The sequence below is a fragment of the Syngnathus leptorhynchus genome, chromosome 17, assembly GCF_054491065.1.
Source record: "Syngnathus leptorhynchus isolate UIUO chromosome 17, UIUO_Slep, whole genome shotgun sequence".
Classification (NCBI taxonomy): domain Eukaryota; kingdom Metazoa; phylum Chordata; class Actinopteri; order Syngnathiformes; family Syngnathidae; genus Syngnathus; species Syngnathus leptorhynchus.
The window spans coordinates 6,543,000-6,561,650 of NC_141211.1; the positions used below are offsets into that span (position 1 = coordinate 6,543,000).

At 40.1% G+C, this 18,651-nt stretch overlaps 2 protein-coding genes across 3 annotated transcripts; one reads left to right on the forward strand and one right to left on the reverse strand.

Annotated features, from left to right (window-relative positions):
• Window positions 1-1,482: 1,482 nt before the first annotated feature.
• On the reverse strand, window positions 1,483-15,151 carry ophn1 (oligophrenin 1). The gene is made up of 24 exons (XM_085935884.1): window positions 14,575-15,151; window positions 12,948-13,043; window positions 12,356-12,417; window positions 11,896-11,967; window positions 11,531-11,632; window positions 11,350-11,460; window positions 11,163-11,267; window positions 10,781-10,910; window positions 10,568-10,668; window positions 10,385-10,476; window positions 9,677-9,755; window positions 8,644-8,677; window positions 8,496-8,558; window positions 7,844-7,918; window positions 7,131-7,215; window positions 6,861-6,919; window positions 6,080-6,185; window positions 5,828-5,987; window positions 5,514-5,670; window positions 4,470-4,736; window positions 4,251-4,380; window positions 2,681-2,731; window positions 2,531-2,576; window positions 1,483-2,422 (listed from the first exon to the last, which is right to left on the reverse strand). Exons 1-24 carry the CDS (start codon window positions 14,726-14,728, stop codon window positions 2,411-2,413), a joined length of 2,349 nt encoding a protein of 782 aa, XP_085792010.1. The 5' UTR covers window positions 14,729-15,151; the 3' UTR covers window positions 1,483-2,410.
• Window positions 14,882-18,088, forward strand: gjb1a (gap junction protein beta 1a). Of its 2 annotated transcripts, none has more exons than XM_085935898.1 (2): window positions 14,882-15,098; window positions 17,349-18,088. In XM_085935898.1, exon 2 carries the CDS (start codon window positions 17,363-17,365, stop codon window positions 18,086-18,088), a length of 726 nt encoding a protein of 241 aa, XP_085792024.1. In that variant the 5' UTR covers window positions 14,882-15,098; window positions 17,349-17,362. The 2 variants fall into 2 exon arrangements, with proteins under 2 accessions (XP_085792024.1, XP_085792021.1); XM_085935895.1 differs by lacking the exon at window positions 14,882-15,098 and adding an exon at window positions 16,662-16,704.
• The last annotated feature ends 563 nt before the right edge of the window (window positions 18,089-18,651 follow it).

Sequence of the window (18,651 nt, forward strand, 5' to 3'; positions counted from 1 at the left end):
GAGCCCATACAATTGCAGTACGTACACTTGAACCTTGTTATAAAAAAGTTGAGTTCTAAAAACATATTTACAGTATTGTACCTTGTTACAAAAAATTATAAAAGTTCTAAAATCATGTTTACAGTATGTACACGTGTACCTTGTTATAAAAAAGTTGTTATAATAAGAGTTCTAAAAACATTTATAGTATGTATAGTTAGTCTACATATGGGTGTCATGGAACCGTGATAAACGAGGGATTACTGTTCAGTGTTGCTTTTGACATTGTAATATTGGCCTTTTAGTTTCTTATTCTATTTAACCAATGTGAATGAGTTTTTCTCAATGTCATGCTTTTTCAATGATGTAACTGCTGCTTCGTCTTAAGGCAATTAAAAATCATACTCGAAGAACTTTGCACCTTTTATGTTTTTGGAGTTAGCATTTGAGGTTAACACATACTAAAGTTTGAGGAAGTTGGACGAGTGTGAATTTGGTGGCATAAACCGAGAGCCTTATATAAATGTTATTTCAGAGAACACGCCGCCTTTCATACACCAGCAATCGGCTGCCCACAGTATGAATGGAGCCTAGCTGCAGGGCATAGAAATTGGCACGGGTTCAGCTGAGGAATTTACACTAACTTCTGATGAGGCTCTGAAGATTGGAATGTGGTGGGAGGTGAGGATGGAAAAATAAATACAATGGCTGATTACAAACAATTTTTATAACCGGACGGACGACCTTTCCGATAGGCCACCGATATTAAAATATGGGGAAAGGAAGTGATGTGAACTGGGAAAAAAAAAAAAAAAACATCTATAGTTTTGTTTCACAAAACGAGAGCTACAAAAATGAATGGGAGCGGAGTTCTTGTTTTCACATATCAAATTTTAAAATACAGTACATTGTATTTCAATTTTCCTTTGGGTTCTTAAAATATTTTGTATATAAGCAACAATGGTGAAAAGTGAAAACGATGTATCTCAGTTGGCAAGGTCCCTCCTAAAAGAAGAAAAACACATACCTGTCCCAGATCTTATCCAAAAGTGTTTTTATGGCAGCATTGTGGTCAAAAGTTGTTTTGGTTGTGACGTACTCCCTCATGCCTACACAGAACACTTAACAGGCATGCACATGTCCATGTCAGACTTAACATTTCTATTGTTTACACAGAAACAATAAAAGGTACCGTTCCAAGATACATGTTTTCTATATAAGTTCCCTCTTTATATCTCTCGTTAAGAGTAATGGAGTGAATTCTTTCCTCAGGGAGCAGTGTACCGCAGCTCTCAAAAAAAAAAAAAAGATCTTGCTAGTAGTGAGAAAAACAAATGGAATTTTTGCTCATCAAGCAAGTGGCTTGTTTTGTATCCATTTTTACACATCGGGTCACCTTGTCAACAACAGTTACTCTGTGTACAAAAAAAAAAAAAATTCGTGAGGACCAAACGTGTAAAGAGTCAAGCTGTTTACTGTCACAAATAATGCTGGCTGTCATACTACTGTTGGGACAATCTGTTTATTGAAAGCAGTTTTGCTCTGGTACAAAAAAAAAAAACCAAGTGTCTGCTAATGTTAACACTTGTTTTCAAACAAACCGCATGCGGATTTTTCTTTGCTGTAACAAAAAGCCATTTTGCATGCTACTCTAAACTTAAAATTATCATTGTATAAAATTTGAAATAATTTCAAGAGGTATCAGGCAGTTTTTTCCCAAAACGATTCTTTTTTTTCATATTTTGTTTACAAAAAACAAAGGAAACGACAAGTGCAATTTCCAGGCTGTGGAAAAAAAACAATATAGTCCCAAACTGTGTAGCAAAATGAGCATAAAATATTTTGCAAGTGCCAACAATTTATTTTTTTCGAGGTAAAAGCTGACCTACATGGGCAGAAAATACTTTTAGAACATCAAATGTATTAATACTAATTATGCCCGATGGATGAACAGCAATGAGTGGGAGTGCTGATTTAACTACATTAACTAAATAATGTCATAAAACAACACAAGACGTTTTGTTTATTTTTCTAACTTTGGTCATTCTCGTTGGATGTTCTGCAAGACCTTGACTGATTTAACTCATAAATACATTTTGGATTAATGACATACTGATGAGACCAAGGTTACGAATGGACTAATTCGTATTAGTTACGAGAAGACTAGAAAACGTGTCTGAATGATTTAAGAACCAGTTAGGAGTAAGTTCCAACGCCATAACACTGTAGAGCAAAACAAAAGGAACTTCAAACATTGGAATGATGCTCAAACGCAAGCTGACGGCCTTGAATGCACATTTCAAAGTCACTATGCGGCCGTGTTGACTTACAACTTTTCAAACAAGTCTCAGGATTTCCCCAGCAAGTTGCTTTGCTACTCTTCACAATCGCCATTACTGGCATCACCAATTGCAGCTTCCAAACGCTCTGCTCAGCTTGAATTCTGTCAGGAAAGAAAACAAGACGCTCAAGTATTCAATGGCAGGAGCACCAGAGGTAGGGATTACATTTAGCAAAGATGAGAAATAAAAGATTCGGATCCAAATCTGACCTCTTTTTTCTCATTGGTTGCTGCTGGTGACTGAGATGCTGGTGTACTATATGAGAGGAGAGACGTTAGATCATCGCCGCTCTCTTGACATCTACGGCTGTGAACTGCCATCATCTACTTGGAGTCGCCAAACATCATATTTTTATTTACCTGTTACCATGTCTGGAGGCATTCTCAAAGAATTTTGCTTTTGAAGCAACACTAGGGAGGAAAGAAGAAGAGAGAATACAGCAATGTGAATGATGTTTGTTTTTGAAGAAACATACATAAAAATTTGCTTTCAGCAAAGTTCAAGGATACTTCTACAGACTGTTTCCAAAGGACATGCCAGCTCACTCCATTCTATCTTAGTGTTTTTACATATACGCCAAAATTTGAGTAAATCCCTTGTCCCATAATTTTCCACAAAACTTAATTCAAACCGTAAATCAACTTTCCAGACTTTGTTTTATCGGAAGAAACAGCACGTAAATAGACGGATTGGGTTTAATATTTCTTTTGTATATGCTTCATATTTTGAGGTGATTTATGAGTCACAAGGAAGGAATGACAAAACGAATCAAAATCGATTTGGTTTCGACGTGCTAAGGCATTTAAGGAATGCTTTACTTACTGCATTTAGACATTTTCAGCAGTGAAACGTTTATATTTTGTCAATGATTTGATAACTTCATTATTTTACACCTTTAAAAATGCATCAACGCAGGTAACAACCAATCAGGCCTCGTGTGACGATTGCAAGTTGAGCCGTAACCTCCCCTAATTTTTCCAATTGAACAATCGAGCGCATTGTTCTCCAACGACCGTAAACTCAACTCGATCGGTCAAAGCAGATGGCGGCCACACACAGCCTTCTGAAAAAGAACTTCTCTGATTCTGTTGCTCTCAAAAGGTGCCTTCAGTTGGCTTATTTTATGAGGTTGACATCTTTTTCACCGTGCACCTTTTTTCAAATTGCACAGGGATTATGTCTTTTATCGCTTAATTCAGAAAATATATAAGAAAGCAAAAATACTTGATAAATCATTAACCACCCCCCCATCCTGATTTCAGATTTTAACATTTGTCCCCACATTTGATTTTAGGAGAACCAAATGATATTTTGTCATTTTCAGTAACAACTTTTTGTTTTCCCTCTGCGATACCAAACACGCTTTGAAATAGTCCCCCAAAATTAGCTTGCATCCATTTCCTTTTGGAAAAAATGTCCCTTTTGTCAAAACACAATCCTAAATAAATTCACATCATAAAATGAGTCGTCAAACTAAATGGCTTGGCTGCTCCTTATGTCTGCTGCGAGCTCTTTCGCACGCTATTGAGTTGTACATGAGAGGCAAGGCAACCTCTGCAAAATATTTGCGGCTTGGAAACACATATCTCGGGTCAATCGTTTACAACATGACGATAAATAATCAATATAAATGGGCACCATCTCTGGCAATTTACTCTGCGACTCCTTCCACTGGGCGCCTTTCTTGTCATTTGATGTTGCTTTAAATGTGTTAGAGACTCAAAGATAAATAAATAAATAAATGACTCAAAGGGGGGGGGGGGTATAAAAGTCCCCAAGCACAGGATTAGCAACACTGACTGTCTGCAGGCATGTCGTGAGCAGGGAAGCATTTTGACACTAAAAGGAATTTTTAAAAAGGTGACAAAATTCTGCCATCTCGCTCTCAGGCATAGTAGAAGTCAATAAGGTGAGGGGTTGGTTTCTTACTAGGATGCGGCGGATCCGTCGTTGCTCTGCAGTTTTACAGACGGTTGCCTGGAGGGGGGCTCCGGAGGCCTCACCGGGGGTCTGCAAATGGCGTGCATTCTGCCTGTTCTGCTCAGACCATCACAATCTCCTGGAAAAGCAGTAGATACAATTCTTATCATTTGAATACTTCCTTAAGCGGTGAATTTTTTGCACAAGATTCCACATAGGCGAGCGTACCTTTAGGAAGAGGTTTTCTGCCTTGGAATGAAGGTACTCGATTGACGGGGACTCCAGGCTCTCCGTTTGGCAGGGAAGACGACTCTGGCCTTTCAACTTTAACGCAATCAAAGTCCGCTCTACTGGTGGCTGCTCTGTAGAGCGGCGGTTGCTTGCGAGGAGGTTCTCGAGGAACGAGCGGAGCAAAGTTGGAAGATTTGGTCCTCTGCAGGGGAACGGGGCTCGCCGAGACGTCGCCTTCCACCGCAGAGTCGCCACTCTGGCCATCTGTTACACAGTGGTGAAATGACAGTAAGAATGGTCATAAAGTCTTTACGGGATGTTCAGCCCAAATGACTACTAGAGGGTTGCAAAATTACAGGAAGGTGAAAAGTTTCCATGGGAATTTATGGGAATAAACGGGAATAAACTAGGAATGTGCAAAATTGAAGGTTGGCTTAATAAGGTACTTAAATATGATTGGGGAAATATATCTTGGTAGAATCTTGACTAAAACAACCATCTTTCACTGAAGCATGAAAGAGCTTAGAAAAAATGTAGAGGTTAGTCTTGAGGGATTTTTTTTGTTTTTCGCATGTTGAAAGGGACTTTGTGGGATGGCTTTTTCATTAATGTTTTGAATGGCATTTTCTAGTCTTGAATTGGGAGGGGCGCCTTTTTGTCAAGCTTTAGGGTTAGGTCATAGGAATGAGAAAAATGTAATTCAAAATTCATGCCGTATGAAAGGATACTTCAAAAATGTTTACAACTTGACAAAGTTATAAAAGAGGTTGAAATGTATGAAAAATTACATGATTTTCAATAACTCACTGATGACTAACCAGGGTTTACAATATCCGTCAATAAACTAAGACGTAATAGCTGGATTTGTTAGACAGACTAAATACACATTTCCTGCCCCTTAAATGTGTGTCAATGAAATGACCCCCACCCCACGAGTGTGTTTTGGTGCAACGTTTTGAGAAATGTGTCCAAACATGACAAAGTAATGACATGACGGGATAATGATAATGATGAAGATGATGATAGCAGGGTGATAATTACTCTCCGTGTGCTGCGGCTGGAGGAAGTGCTCGTGACTCATAGCTGGATAAAGACGAGGGGGTCGCTTGGAGATGGTGATGGGTTGCCGCCTTCTTGGAGTGATGCGAGGAGGAGGGACGGGCGGGGCATTGTTGTCCTCGGGCATTTGACTGAAAATCTGTGAGCGCGGCAAAACTTGCAATGAGTAACTCTTATGCCTGCTTCGCATTATACAACTTGGAAAGATGAAACATTGATGATAACACCAGAAAAAAAAAAAAAAAAGGACAGAAAACCCTTCCTCGAGGCAACATCCTGGCTTCAGAAATGTGCACCTTTTTGTATTCCTCGATCAGAATCTCCACAACAATATTTTGGAACTTGATGTCCAACATGGCCGCCACCGTCTCCTCTTTCGCTCTCATGAGTGTGGGTCCGTAGATGACAGCCATGTTTGAAGGCGTCATGAGGTTGTCGTTGCTGTGGCTGCACACGCTGATGATATGGATCACACGTTTGAAGTGGAAAAATTAACTGTGACAATTTCCATATTAGCATGCAGGAGCACAAAACGTGCCGGCACTTACACGACCAAGTGTTTGAGAAGCAACTCCAGCATCTCCCGATTTCTCTCAGGTAATTTGTAGATAAGTGAGTGAATCTCACTCAGTCGGAAGTCCAGACTGTCTGATTCTAAAATAACAAAGGAAATGGACAAATTAGCCGGCGTTTTTAGAGGGGATATTTTGAATCCAAAATATTACACAGGCTTCCTAAAGCAACCAGAACACGTTCTGAAAAGTTGAATGGTGCATCCAATAGAGCTGCTACTGAAAAAGAATTGTGTAAAACTGCGGGACGTCTATAAAACGCAAAAGAAATAACATTACAACCAATAAAACAAGGTTGAGTTCATGTGAGGAAGAGTCTTTTGAAGGAAACCAAAACCATCCTTTGTCTTGAGGATCTCTCAGTGGGACATCTGGCTAGAATGAAAGACTTCTGCTATTAAAATCACTTTTATTATGTGGACTAATGTGACTCAGATTTCCTTTTTTCCCCCTCTTAAACCGATCAGCTGTCCTACAGCTGAACTTATAGCCAATCTGTTCGTATGCAAGGAAAGATATGGATACAATAGGATTCGCTTATATTCTTCCTTTGTGAACAGGGGAGGAGATAAAAAAAAAGTATTGCCGCAAGGTGAAAGCACAGAATAGTCCCGAATGTTTTTGGCAAGATGACGTTTCAATGAAACCCTACATGATGATGTTAGGAGTGGGACCGAGACTTGCGTTCATCCTGTTTAAGAGTGGTTCAGATCTTAAACCTAATTCCCTGGGTCTTAAGTAAGGGTCTGTGCCTTACTTGCAGCTAGCACGAGGTTTCGGTGCAGATCGTAGGTCATCAGAGGTTCAGAGAGACTTCTGCGAAGATATAAAAGCACTTGTAAAACACTCGACATTAACCGCATGGCAAAGAGCTGCACTCCGTGATTTATTAGAAGAGTTGAAAACAGTCAGAAAAACATGCATAAATCCAGAACTGCAAATAGAAGAAAAAAAAAGGTAGAAAGATACATCTTTTTTTATTTTATTTTTTTTTATTTAATTTTGAGTTATATCTCTTCATACATGCCTTAGATAGAACTTCATGGCACTGGTGATAGTTTTAATGTCCCAGTCGCCACAGTGCAGGTCCACATCTCCTGAGTTTGCTGGAGCTGCAAAGGAGCACAACGCAGCAGATGAGGTGTTAGAGGAAATTAATGATGTGTTACACTAGATACATGATAGGTATAACACAATCCAGTGTCAAGGACAGGTATTTTGACAAAGTAGGAAAAGTGTGAACAACCGTGATTATCGCTTGGAGATTTGGGGCCTTTTATAAAGGGTGATAAGTGACCCCAAAAGTTTATCTGCCATCACAGCAAATGAGGTCCTAGTCATTCATTCTTGTTAACATATTCGAATCCATTCATGAGTCTGGTTAATTGAATCTCAATATCAACTTTTTTGCGTGGTTTTTTTCCTGCCTGAGAGAATACCAAGCAATTATGTTTGCCAGATGCTTGGCAAAAAAAACAACAAAAAAAAACAGCATACGAACACATGAAATAGTACCGCCACACATGCATCACATCTGCTTCTGTGGTACTTTATAAAGTGCAATTTGTCAAAGCAGTGCCCCGCTGAGCCTGTGCCCCTGCCCTGGGACTCAGTGGCGAACACTCTATTCAGTTTCTACGCTTCCAAAAAAACAATTGTGTTATACGGTCAGAAATGCGAGGTGCATCGAGCTCAAGCGTGACGGGGCTGCAAATCGCCTTTACGGGGTGCTTTTCTTACCAAAGAAAGCATTTAAAAGTTTCTGCACTTGGATGTTGCTGCCAACTGTCCGGTACACACCCTCTTGTTTGACTCCTGCATAATGGGGGAGGAAAAGAGTGTGAGTTTGGTCTGACAAAAAAGATAAATGGAAACGTACCACATGCTTGTCCACAAAGTGCTTACATAGCTGGACAGATGGTCTCCCTCATTTAGAAATGTGGCATTTAACTACTTTGCCTGGTCTCAAACAATGGGCCATGCTAAATTCCTATAAAATGATTAATCTGAAAACATATGTGACTTATTGATCTGTCTTCAAATGCCAATAAATTATTTACTTAAGTGAACACAATAACAGCAGCTCGGTGGACTTAGTGGTTAGCACATCTGCCTCACAGTTCTGAGTGATGTTCAGTTGAGAAAGATGACTGATGCTGGGTTGCAGTTGTAAGACACTGCACAAGCGCGCCCCCTGGCTGTGATCTGTAGTAAGAGCTCTGAGGTGGTCATACATAGTGGCGGCGCTGCTATGAAGAATGGTAAGAATATCTGACAAAGCATTTAGGTTTCTGATACTGCCAGGACACATCTGAGGTAAAATATGTTTCAGTCGCTTAACCAGTGCAGATTAAATCCAAACAAAAGGTGAGTATGTAATACGGTGGCACACCTTTTTCTTCCACATAATTGATGCACTTCCGCACAAACTTGAATCCAATTTCATTGAGTTCCACTGTTGGAAGAAGAAAGGCCGAATCAAATGAGCAGATGAGTCAACTTTGATCAACTGCCACTCGGCGTAATAATAGCTCACTTACTTTCGGCTTGCTTGTGAATTGGGGAATGATAAATCTGAAATGGGGAAAAATGACAGATCAGATAAGAGATTAGACAAAATTATGAAATGGCGTTTCAGGGAAAAGAACATTATCGGTCAGATGTCATTCTAATACTTTGTTTGGGAAAGAAAGTGAGTGATTCTCACTGATGAATGTCAATAACCTTTCATCATCGTGATGATATTAAAAAGATTGAAAAACAGCTAAATAATGTCTGCTGTAATTGGAGTCTTTTGCAGACTAAGTGGGCTGAGAAAGCCTTGAACTGTAAAACTGACAATTGACAGAATATTTGGGGAAGTTACACAGGAAAAGAGCATCCTAAAACTTCTCCTTTTCTTCTTCTGCCCATCTCGTGACAAGAACTGTTTACTTGTCTACAGCTCAGGAGGTCCGGGCGCAGTACACACCATTGCCGAGTTTCATTTTTGGCGCAGTAAAAACGGGAATCAAACACTCGATTTGTTTCCACTTAAGAGATGTAAAAAGTTCCATTGTGTGGCTTGGTCTATATTTTAGGACGTTTAAAAGGAACCAGGTGTCACTCTGACATGGTTACTGACAAATAATTAAGAAATTACCCCCAAAAAATTGTCTGCTCCACTTTAGGTTTTTTTCTTTTAGCCCAAAGTTCATTGAAGTGACAAATACACTTTGGTGTAGTTTCATTCAAGCGATCAACTGGTTCAATCATTTGAAAATTGTACTGTAGAATTTGTGCGTTGGATGTGTCTCACTAAGGGGTGTGGCATCATCAGCTAGAGTTGGTTGACCTGTACGTGAGGCTCTGGGTGTGAGCTACGGTCGACAGCAGCAAATAAATAAGTCAAGGAATCACTGAATTTATAATACATATAAAAAAGAGATTCCAAATGGACTAGGGAGTAAAAACATTGTTGGCAGGAGACTCACTTGTCAGCCCACTTCACCTCCTATTTTATTGACTCAAGAGTCCAGTTGCACCGAATATTTCCGAGAGGATGAACCCAAGATGAGAGAAAAGTCAACTCACAGGCTCTTTTCCATCCATGGACTCCATCCACAACTTCCTGTCTCCCTCTGAAAGAGCCTGGAATGTGACGGGCGTGTTTCTAAGGAAACAGTCACAAATGCCATTAAAGGAGAAAGGTTGCAATTAATTGATTCAGTGAGAAAAAACATTGGCTGACTGTGATTATGTTTAGCATTGAAGCTTGTTAAAAACACTAAACCAAGTGAATGTGTCAAATATGATGTGAATGAAACTTTGATTTTGTCAACAGCGACATCTCCAGATACATCTTGATTCATCAGGCAATATGACAGAAAGAGCGTCCAATCAAACAAAATGTCGTGAGTCGCCAGGCTGAGTTTCTCTGCAAAGACATGACTGCCACCTTCAGTCTATCACACAAGTTGAGATCTCATTACATTGTGAACGTGGCTCTAATTAGTTGCATCGTTCAAAAGCTCTTCAAACATTCAGAATCACCTCGACAAACAAGCAAGCATCTCAGCCGACTCCGAGCCATGTGTTAAAAATGTAATTTGTCAGGAGATAAATATGAGCTTGACGCGTTCCTCTTCCTTTGTGAGAAGCCATCCCCCCCCCAGCCATCTGTTCTTGACGCTTTGGGAATGTTGGGCTACAGTCCATTTCACCCTGGTTGCTTGTCCTTGGCAACCCACCTGTTTACCCCGCGAGGCTCGTCTCGCACACCTTCACATTTGCCTCACTCACCTCTCGTTGACTTCCACGTCAAAACAAAAGCGCTTGTCTATGGAATCGGTCTTCCGGCGGACACAAGACTTCAGGGTCAGCTGCGTGGGTCCCTGAAGATGATAATCATTCAAATATGGTCACACGTCGGTTCTTTTGTTTTTTATTCAAAAATGTACAGTAAGGATGCTTTTATTGTGACACCTGCTTCGTAGTGGGTTTCTGTTCACAAGGAACCATAACTAGCATTCTTCCCTCCGTGTGATACTTGCAGTAGTATTTAACCCAGGTCACACCCAGAGCCCCTGTTGGGATGGAAACAAAACAGAACACACCTCATCCGAACGTGTAGGAGAAGTCATTTAAAACAAGCTTGTACAAGTATCTTGCTCCTGTGTAAACACCGACTCCACTTACACTTCTCCTGACAATAGAGATAGCCTGCCATGGGTAGCCAACTGGGCCTTTTGCAGAACTGCGATGAGTGTTTCATACGCTCCATGAGGACCTCCATCTCCTCGCGAGTGCTTTCGTAGTGGTTCCTCGTCTGCGGGCACAAGCGCGTGGAGTTTGAGGGGATTCGGATTAAGGCTGGATTTGTTCTCAGTGTCGAGCGCTTGATTGTTACATGCGAGTTTCCATTTTTGGGAAAAACGGATTTGTTTGCAAACGGTGCAGATGCATCAACGGCTGTCAGACTCCTCGAGCCACGAGAAAGTAACCGGAAATAGTCTGACTTCAACCATGTGGTGGAAAATCCAACTCAAGTCGTATTTGTTATTAAAGACGTCCCACTTACATTCTGCAGGCTGAGCTGCAGCTCTTGCTTGTAGGGCATGAAGTCCTGCGTCATCTCCACCGTGAGGTTGTTGAGGGTCAAAACGCTGTGGAGAAACGCCAGTACCTGCAAAACAAACCCACAATCTATAAATTCCCACTTTTTTTTTTTTGTAAAATTGTGCGTGCATGTGCGAGTGACTCCTTACAGGCTCTACTACGTCAAATTTCTTCCTATCTTGGACCTGGTGGATTTGGTACACATACTCCACAGAGGACTCGTAGAAGTTGACCCGCTCTTTACACAAAATCTCATCAGCCTGCGTGGTGGGAAAAAGAGAAGTGAAGCCACACGTGTGTCGCTCTTGCGTCCACAAATGTCACACCAACCTCTTGAAGTTGACTGTCCTTCTTCTTAGCAGAAAGATTCAGGTGCTTGTCCAGCTGGGAGTAGTATTTCTCACCCTCCTTCTCAAATTTTTTCCTTTTTTCCTGTCGTGCATAACATTATTATATATTAGATGATAAAAGGTGATTGTGTAAACTCCTTTCAAATTTGTAGCAACAGTCTTGATTGGCTTATGTCAGATATTTTCTTGAGAATTTTACCGTGACTACTTTTGTTATGTTGCCACAAACATCACTAATGAATGGGGAAGTCACTGATGGCATCCTGTTTGGCATGAAGAAGGATTGCACGCATGCTGTGTAAGCGTTTGACATGAAGCCACAACAAAAGACAACGTAACACTCACTTTTGTTAAACCTATTTGCTCCTTTCTGAACTTCTCCAGAGGCTTGATGAGCAGATCTGACGCATTCTGAACCTGAACAGCAAAAACACAGCACAGCATTACTTTGGATTTGTGAAACACAGTCAACTTTTGGCAATACAATTCCCAAACTATTGCTTTGTGTACATGTTTTTGTTTCCTCCTGCAACTGCCGCATTGTTTTCAGCATTCAGTGTGACGTCAATTTTAAAATGACTGTATTTTGAGGGCCAGACAAGCCAGTCGAACAGGTTCGCCTTCTATCATAAAAATACCATAGCATGACAATTGAAAAAGGAAAATATCCAGTTGACAATGAGTCTATCAGAGCCGGAGGAAAAAGCAACCGAAGCGCAATGAATATGAACATTAATGTGTTGATCCATATCTTGCAAAACTCCAATAGGATGCGGCATGCGCGTGGAGGAAGTTGATAACCCACCAGCATCATCCTGTCATGCTCCGCTTCCTGCAAGAGTCCGGCAAACTCCTGGAACGACTGAGCTGAGGATGAAAGGTCGCACAACACTTTAATATACAAATATGAAATTTAATTTAAAACAACATTGTGAACAAAACCTCACTTTCTGATGCAGATGATGATTTACCAATGTGTCAAATGGCAGCGGTATAGGGGGACTTACTCAATGTCAGATTTTCTTTGATTTGAGTATTGGTGGCTGGTATCGGCAGCCTCCGCGAGTATCCACGATTTAAAAACAAGGCCCGTACAAGCCGGGTACCAATGCCTGGTATACGTACCCATCCCTACTTAATATAATGAATATAATAGCCATTGTATTCCTTTGTTCAGAGAAATTGCACAGGTCTTACCTTAAACCTTTCTGACAGTTTTGGCAGCAACTTCCGCCTTTTTCAGAGAGTGGCGGAAGTTGCTGCCGAAACTGCCGACCTGCTCAATTTGTCTGAACAAAGGAATATAATGAATGACTATCATGAATGGAGACATAATGAACACAATTCAACTATAATGAATATAAGTTCAGTGAGGCAGATTTATGGGTAATACTTACCAATGTTAATCTCATCATCGGTCAGGGAGTCACCAATAAAGTCGAACTGGAAACCACTGAGAGTCTGGGAGAGCTTCTGCACAGCCAGAGAATAACCTAAGAAAATATAAACAAAGCATTTAGAAAAAAATAAATAATCCATCCATCCTTATTAGGACCAACGCTCGCTCTCTTTTATTTTATTTACATTTTTCGTATTCTGCTGAAGGAAAAAGGTTACCTTTTTATTTTTGCCCTCGTTGGAAAAGTCAGCAGGAGCTAGTATGTGGCCCACTACGTCTGGTTTCCATTATCTAAACAAACCCTGGTCTGGTAAATCAATACCGCGAGACATTTTTTGGCCTCGGGATCCAGTGGTACATTCGCAATATCCCTCGAACCTTCCGTACTTTTAACCATTTGTGCTCCATCCGTCTGCGTGCCATGAATATTAAGCATAGTCTGCATAGATGCACGTGCAGTTGCAGCTTGGGCACAGTTGACAGCACTAAAGTCAACATTAACATTGGTGCATTCAACAAAAAGACATTCAGTTTATGCCCAGACGTGTGCCAACACCAACAACAATGCCGCTATTTGTGAGCCTGGGCTACAAAATGGGATCTTGGCGAGTAAAACAAAATAAATAGTGTGCCCTCGGGGATGCAACGTTGACCCAAATGTAGCCATGAACTAACTGTAAGCTTGTGATTATGCGGATGCATTCTACACAGTAAAGTGGACTTGATGCACTCTGGCAGAGTGGGAAAGCAACATTTGTGCGTACTAAATGTCAAAGGTAGTGGAACGATTTGAATTTCAAGGTGCTGCCAAATTTGTAACTATCAGGTGCGGTTTGTGTAAATACATGTTGTGGCCAATGGCGGACCATGCATTTTGTACCTAAGCCTTCAGTGGAACTTAGCAAACTTCTTTGACCTTTTAATACCACCACTAAAATAACACAACCGCAGAATTATCAACATAATACAAAAAAACACTATATCATAAATGTGGCAACTTTTTTGCTCTAACCAACAAATCAAATTACATAATAATGATAATGACGTCAGACTCAGGCCCTGTGAGGATGATTTTTTAAATTGTATTAATTAGACAATCAACCCCCATTGCTAATATGATATGAATTAGTTACATTACACATCATACATGTGAAGATCTTGGCAGCAAGGAGAGGCTGAATTCTGGATGGACCAAACATATTGATGAAAGACGTACAACCCAGAGAATAACTACAAATTAAAGTCAACAAGCTCTTAAAAAAGGTCTTCAGACAATTTCATTTGAAAAAAATGCTAGAATGTAGTTTGTTAAAATTAGCATAAAAGGCTTTGAATGGAAAGATTGAATGACTCGACTTGCTTGACCCACGTCATGACTTGCTAGAAATTGTTTGGGGACTCAGCTTGACTAACTTGTTTTGCTGCAGTAACTTGGGACTTTCTTGAAACTTGATTTTAAGAAACTACTTAAACGTGCAAGACGTAACTTTACTACCACCTCTGTCTGTATGTGTTTTGTTGTGGTCATAGGGGAGTGCCTCCCAAATATGGCTCTCGCGCCATAGCAACGCATCCAGCAACTGCAATGAAATGCAAAAATCACAAATAAAGCACAAGATACTTACCTTTAATTGTGTTAATCACATTATTGCCATCTTTTATCAACTCTTTAAGGAATTTGCTGGTTCTGTCCAGCTCCAGTTCGTAGCATTTGAGTGTCTCCCTGAAGTCAGGACTGTCCGAATAGCAGTCGCTAAACTCCAGAAGAGGATGCCCCATTTTGTTTGTAGTCTCTCAAATAAAAAATAAAAAAAGAAGATGCTGGGGATAGTAAATTTGGTTTTCCAAACAGCTCTGAGCTCCCTTAATACTAATGCACGCCACTCATTGCTGCCTAGCTTGAGCAACCATGTTGCCCGTGGGAGCCTTCAATGGCCGCTGGTCACTTCCAAAGCCGAGAGGAAGATAAAAAAAAAAATGACGTGCTGAGAAGATTCCTTCCTCACTTTTTCGTAACTGTCAATGTCTTTCCAGCGTTTAATTGTGCGAAGCTTTGCCTTAGCCACTTTTCCTGTGTTGTGATGTCGCTATCAGAAGAGCGGCTTGTTTCATTTTGGACACGTCCCATTCCAAAATGATTTGTATTTTCGTGAGTCGTATTTTCTAATTTACCCTCAAACTCTTGTTTGTCCTCGCAATGTGTAAATATATACTTAAATGAAAAATTGAATATTCGAGGTAATGTCATTTGTTGATTGTCTTTATTATTTAACGCCAATTCATAGTACAATTACAACTCTACGTAGAGGCGAAATGGAACGCTGCCATTCAAGCCCGTGATTTAAAAAAGAAAAAATAATACTTTATTTTTTTCACATTCCCTTAAAGAGGCCGCTGCAAAACAAATGGCAATCTTACGTTGTAACAAAATTAAACTGTTTAATAATTTTCGGACAATAGGATTGTTTTGTTTCACTGGTTTATGAAAATTCATCACTCGTAACACGAGGGCTGCGAGTAAATGAATGCAAGAAGGGATAAAATAAATTATTTTAACAATGATGCAAACGTCACAAATCTTACAAAACAAAATGTTATCCCGACAAAAATGCCCATTTGTTTGCCTGTTTGATACAAAAATGATACTCATGAGTTTTGATCAATTGCAATGACCAAGATTTACCGCAAGATGTCCTCCTTCAAACTGAACAAAATATGAGGAAATTCATTCATTGAATTATTTAAGTGCAGCATTTTTATTTTCCAATATTAAGCGCAGATCAAAAACAGGACATACTTAATAATTTGGAACATAATTAATTAGATTGACAGTGTAAGTAATACAATTTCAACCCAATTAACTGCAAGAACCTAAAACATCTGAAGAGAAAAGGTATATTAACACAAACAGCATTAAAATGTTAGCCATGTTGTGAGAAACAGCAAAGCAAAAAGCCTTTTAGTGGCACAAATCCTACGAACACATTTCAAATATTTAATTTAAAAACTAATGTAAGCACACTAGGGTTGCAAAATAAAAAGGTTTTATATTACTGTCACTTGATGTATATCTATTTATTTATTTTTTAGCAGATTTATACCTTTCTACATTTCCTGCCCAGAACAAAGCCGAGTAAAGCCAAGAGAGCAGACAGCTGTACCCCACACAGATTCCTCAACTGGGCCGAAGTTAAAACATTTGAATTGAATTGTGTGGTTGTTTGTTTGGCCCGGCAAAATGGAGCTATTGTATGCAAACAGTGTGTGTAGAAGCATATGACCTCTCAGGGCTGGGCTGTACGGTGGTGTGTGTGTGTGTGTGTGTTTGTGTGTGTGCATGTGTGTGTGTGTGTGTTAACATTAGCAATGCAAAATCCTGCTGCCCCATTGCTCACTGGTACAGTTTTGTTCAAAAAGCCTACATACCTAAATGTGTCCGGATGTTATTTGTTGTGTCATCATCTAAGGTAAGGCTGCTTTGCTCCTTGTATGATCATTTTAATGTGTTATTTTAATTAACATCTGATTAAATGATCACCAAATAAAAACTCAACCAAGGCACTTTTGGCATTCTGATGAGGGGCCAGTGTGTCACATGACACACAGTGCCAGGTCACTCATAAGGGGTCTGCCAAATCTAGAGAAGGGCAGAAAGACCCCCTTCTTCTCTTTCTGTATAGTCAGTCATCCATGTCAAGAGTCAATAGAGTTGTCATCGCTGTCTCATATGCCTCTTACACCTCCTGCTGATCCGGGTAACCATCCTTATATTTATACTCAATGCAGTGATGAATTTTTAGACAAATTAGGACACGTTTAAAGCTTTTAGGTTTATTCGTGAAGCTGTACAGCAGGGGTCGGGAACCTTTTTGGCAGACAGAGCCATAAATGCCAATTTTTCCCAAAAAAATATTTCCCGTGAGAGCCATGCCATTTAAAAAAAACGATAGGTTAAATACAATTAAATGCATATATTTTAATTAAGACCAATGATTTTTTTGAGTGTACTAATGTATTCTTTTTAATAACGTTTTTAACGTCGCCAAAAGAGCCATATCTGACTCGCGAGCCATAGATTCCCGACCCCTGCTGTACAGTGTTGGACTGTTGAAACATTACCCATACTTGGATTTTAAACTTTGATGTTTTTCAAATGTGATTTAATTTAATGTTCTCCGTTAAACAAATGAAAGAAAATGCCATTAAGAAGAAATTAAAGATGTTGTTTTTTCATTGCCACTATTTAATATGTATATTTTAATTATTATCATTATAAAGTACCATTTATTCTTGCATTTATTTTTCACATGATCTCATTTTAATTTGTAGTATGAATTTTTTTAATCTGAGACCCAGGTGTGGGTAGACCTTGACTCCAATTTACCTTTGTATCTTTCAGACCCGGAGCAAAAAATGAACTGGGCCTCATTTTATGCTGTCATCAGCGGCGTCAACAGACACTCCACGGGAATCGGTCGCATCTGGCTCTCCGTGCTCTTCATTTTCCGCATCCTTGTCCTGGTGGTTGCAGCAGAGAGCGTGTGGGGGGACGAGAAATCTGGCTTCACTTGCAACACCCAGCAGCCGGGCTGCAACAGCGTGTGCTACGATCACTTCTTCCCCATCTCTCACATCCGCTTGTGGGCCCTGCAGCTCATCTTGGTCTCCACTCCTGCCCTGCTGGTCGCCATGCACGTGGCCCACCGGCGGCATGTGGACAAGAGGATCTACATGCTATCGGGGAAAAGCAACCCCAAAGAACTGGAACAGATTAAGAGCCAAAAGGTCAAAATCACCGGCGCTCTCTGGTGGACATATGTCATCAGCCTGCTATTTCGGGTCGCCTTCGAGGTGACCTTTATGTACGTCTTTTACATGCTCTACCCCGGTTACAAGATGATCCGTCTGGTCAAGTGTGACTCATACCCTTGTCCCAATACGGTGGACTGCTTCGTATCCCGGCCCACAGAGAAAACCGTCTTCACCGTGTTCATGCTGGCCGTGTCGGGCGTTTGCATCCTACTCAACATCGCAGAGGTCGTCTTCCTGGTGGGGAAAGCCTGCGGCAAGCACCTGAACAATGCTGGAGACTCAAGCATGGGAGCTTGGCTTCACCATAAGATTACAGTGGGAAAATAAATCTCTTAGAAATGTCAAATACTTGTTATCATAGAGTTAACAGCCAAATATTTACAATATGAAAAGTGCAATATATTATGATTTAGTTGAATTGTGTTCATTATGTCTCCATTATTGATAGCCATTGTGTTCCTTTGTTCAAACAAATTGAGCAGGTCTTACTTTAACAAACTTTTCTGACAGTTTCGGCGGCAACAAAGGAACATAATGGCTATATGTATGTATATTTTGGTCATTAAAAGTAGACCATGATGTATATAATAACATCATTAAAAGAGAGAGAGACTTGTATTGGATCTCATTATATTGTGCAGGCATACTCACTCAGACCATTCTAATAGTTTAACAAATAAAAAAACTTAAGATAAATAACATCAGGCCTCATTAAGTTTAATTACAGTTGGTTCACATGAGCCTGCAGAAGTCCTTAAGTGACTTGTCAAATAGATTTTTTTTTGTCATGATGTGCATTAAATTAACTGAATATGTTGGGTTAAAGATTCGTTTTTTTTTATTGGTATTATATATACAGTGTCAACATTGAACTTTTTTCCTGCCATAAA

Excerpts from the sequence above, each read along its gene's own strand:
- ophn1 (XM_085935884.1), bottom strand. The coding sequence starts at position 14,728 with ATGGGGCATCCTCTTCTGGAGTTTAGCGACTGCTATTCGGACAGTCCT. Across the intron at positions 10,911-11,162 it reads TGCAGCTCAGCCTGCAGAAT|ACGAGGAACCACTACGAAAG; the intron begins GTAAGTGGGACG and ends TTGTGCCCGCAG. Across the intron at positions 6,186-6,860 it reads AAACCTCGTGCTAGCTGCAA|AATCAGACAGTCTGGACTTC; the intron begins GTAAGGCACAGA and ends TTGTTATTTTAG.
- gjb1a (XM_085935895.1), top strand. The coding sequence starts at position 16,677 with ATGCCTCTTACACCTCCTGCTGATCCGG. Across the intron at positions 16,705-17,348 it reads TACACCTCCTGCTGATCCGG|ACCCGGAGCAAAAAATGAAC; the intron begins GTAACCATCCTT and ends TGTATCTTTCAG.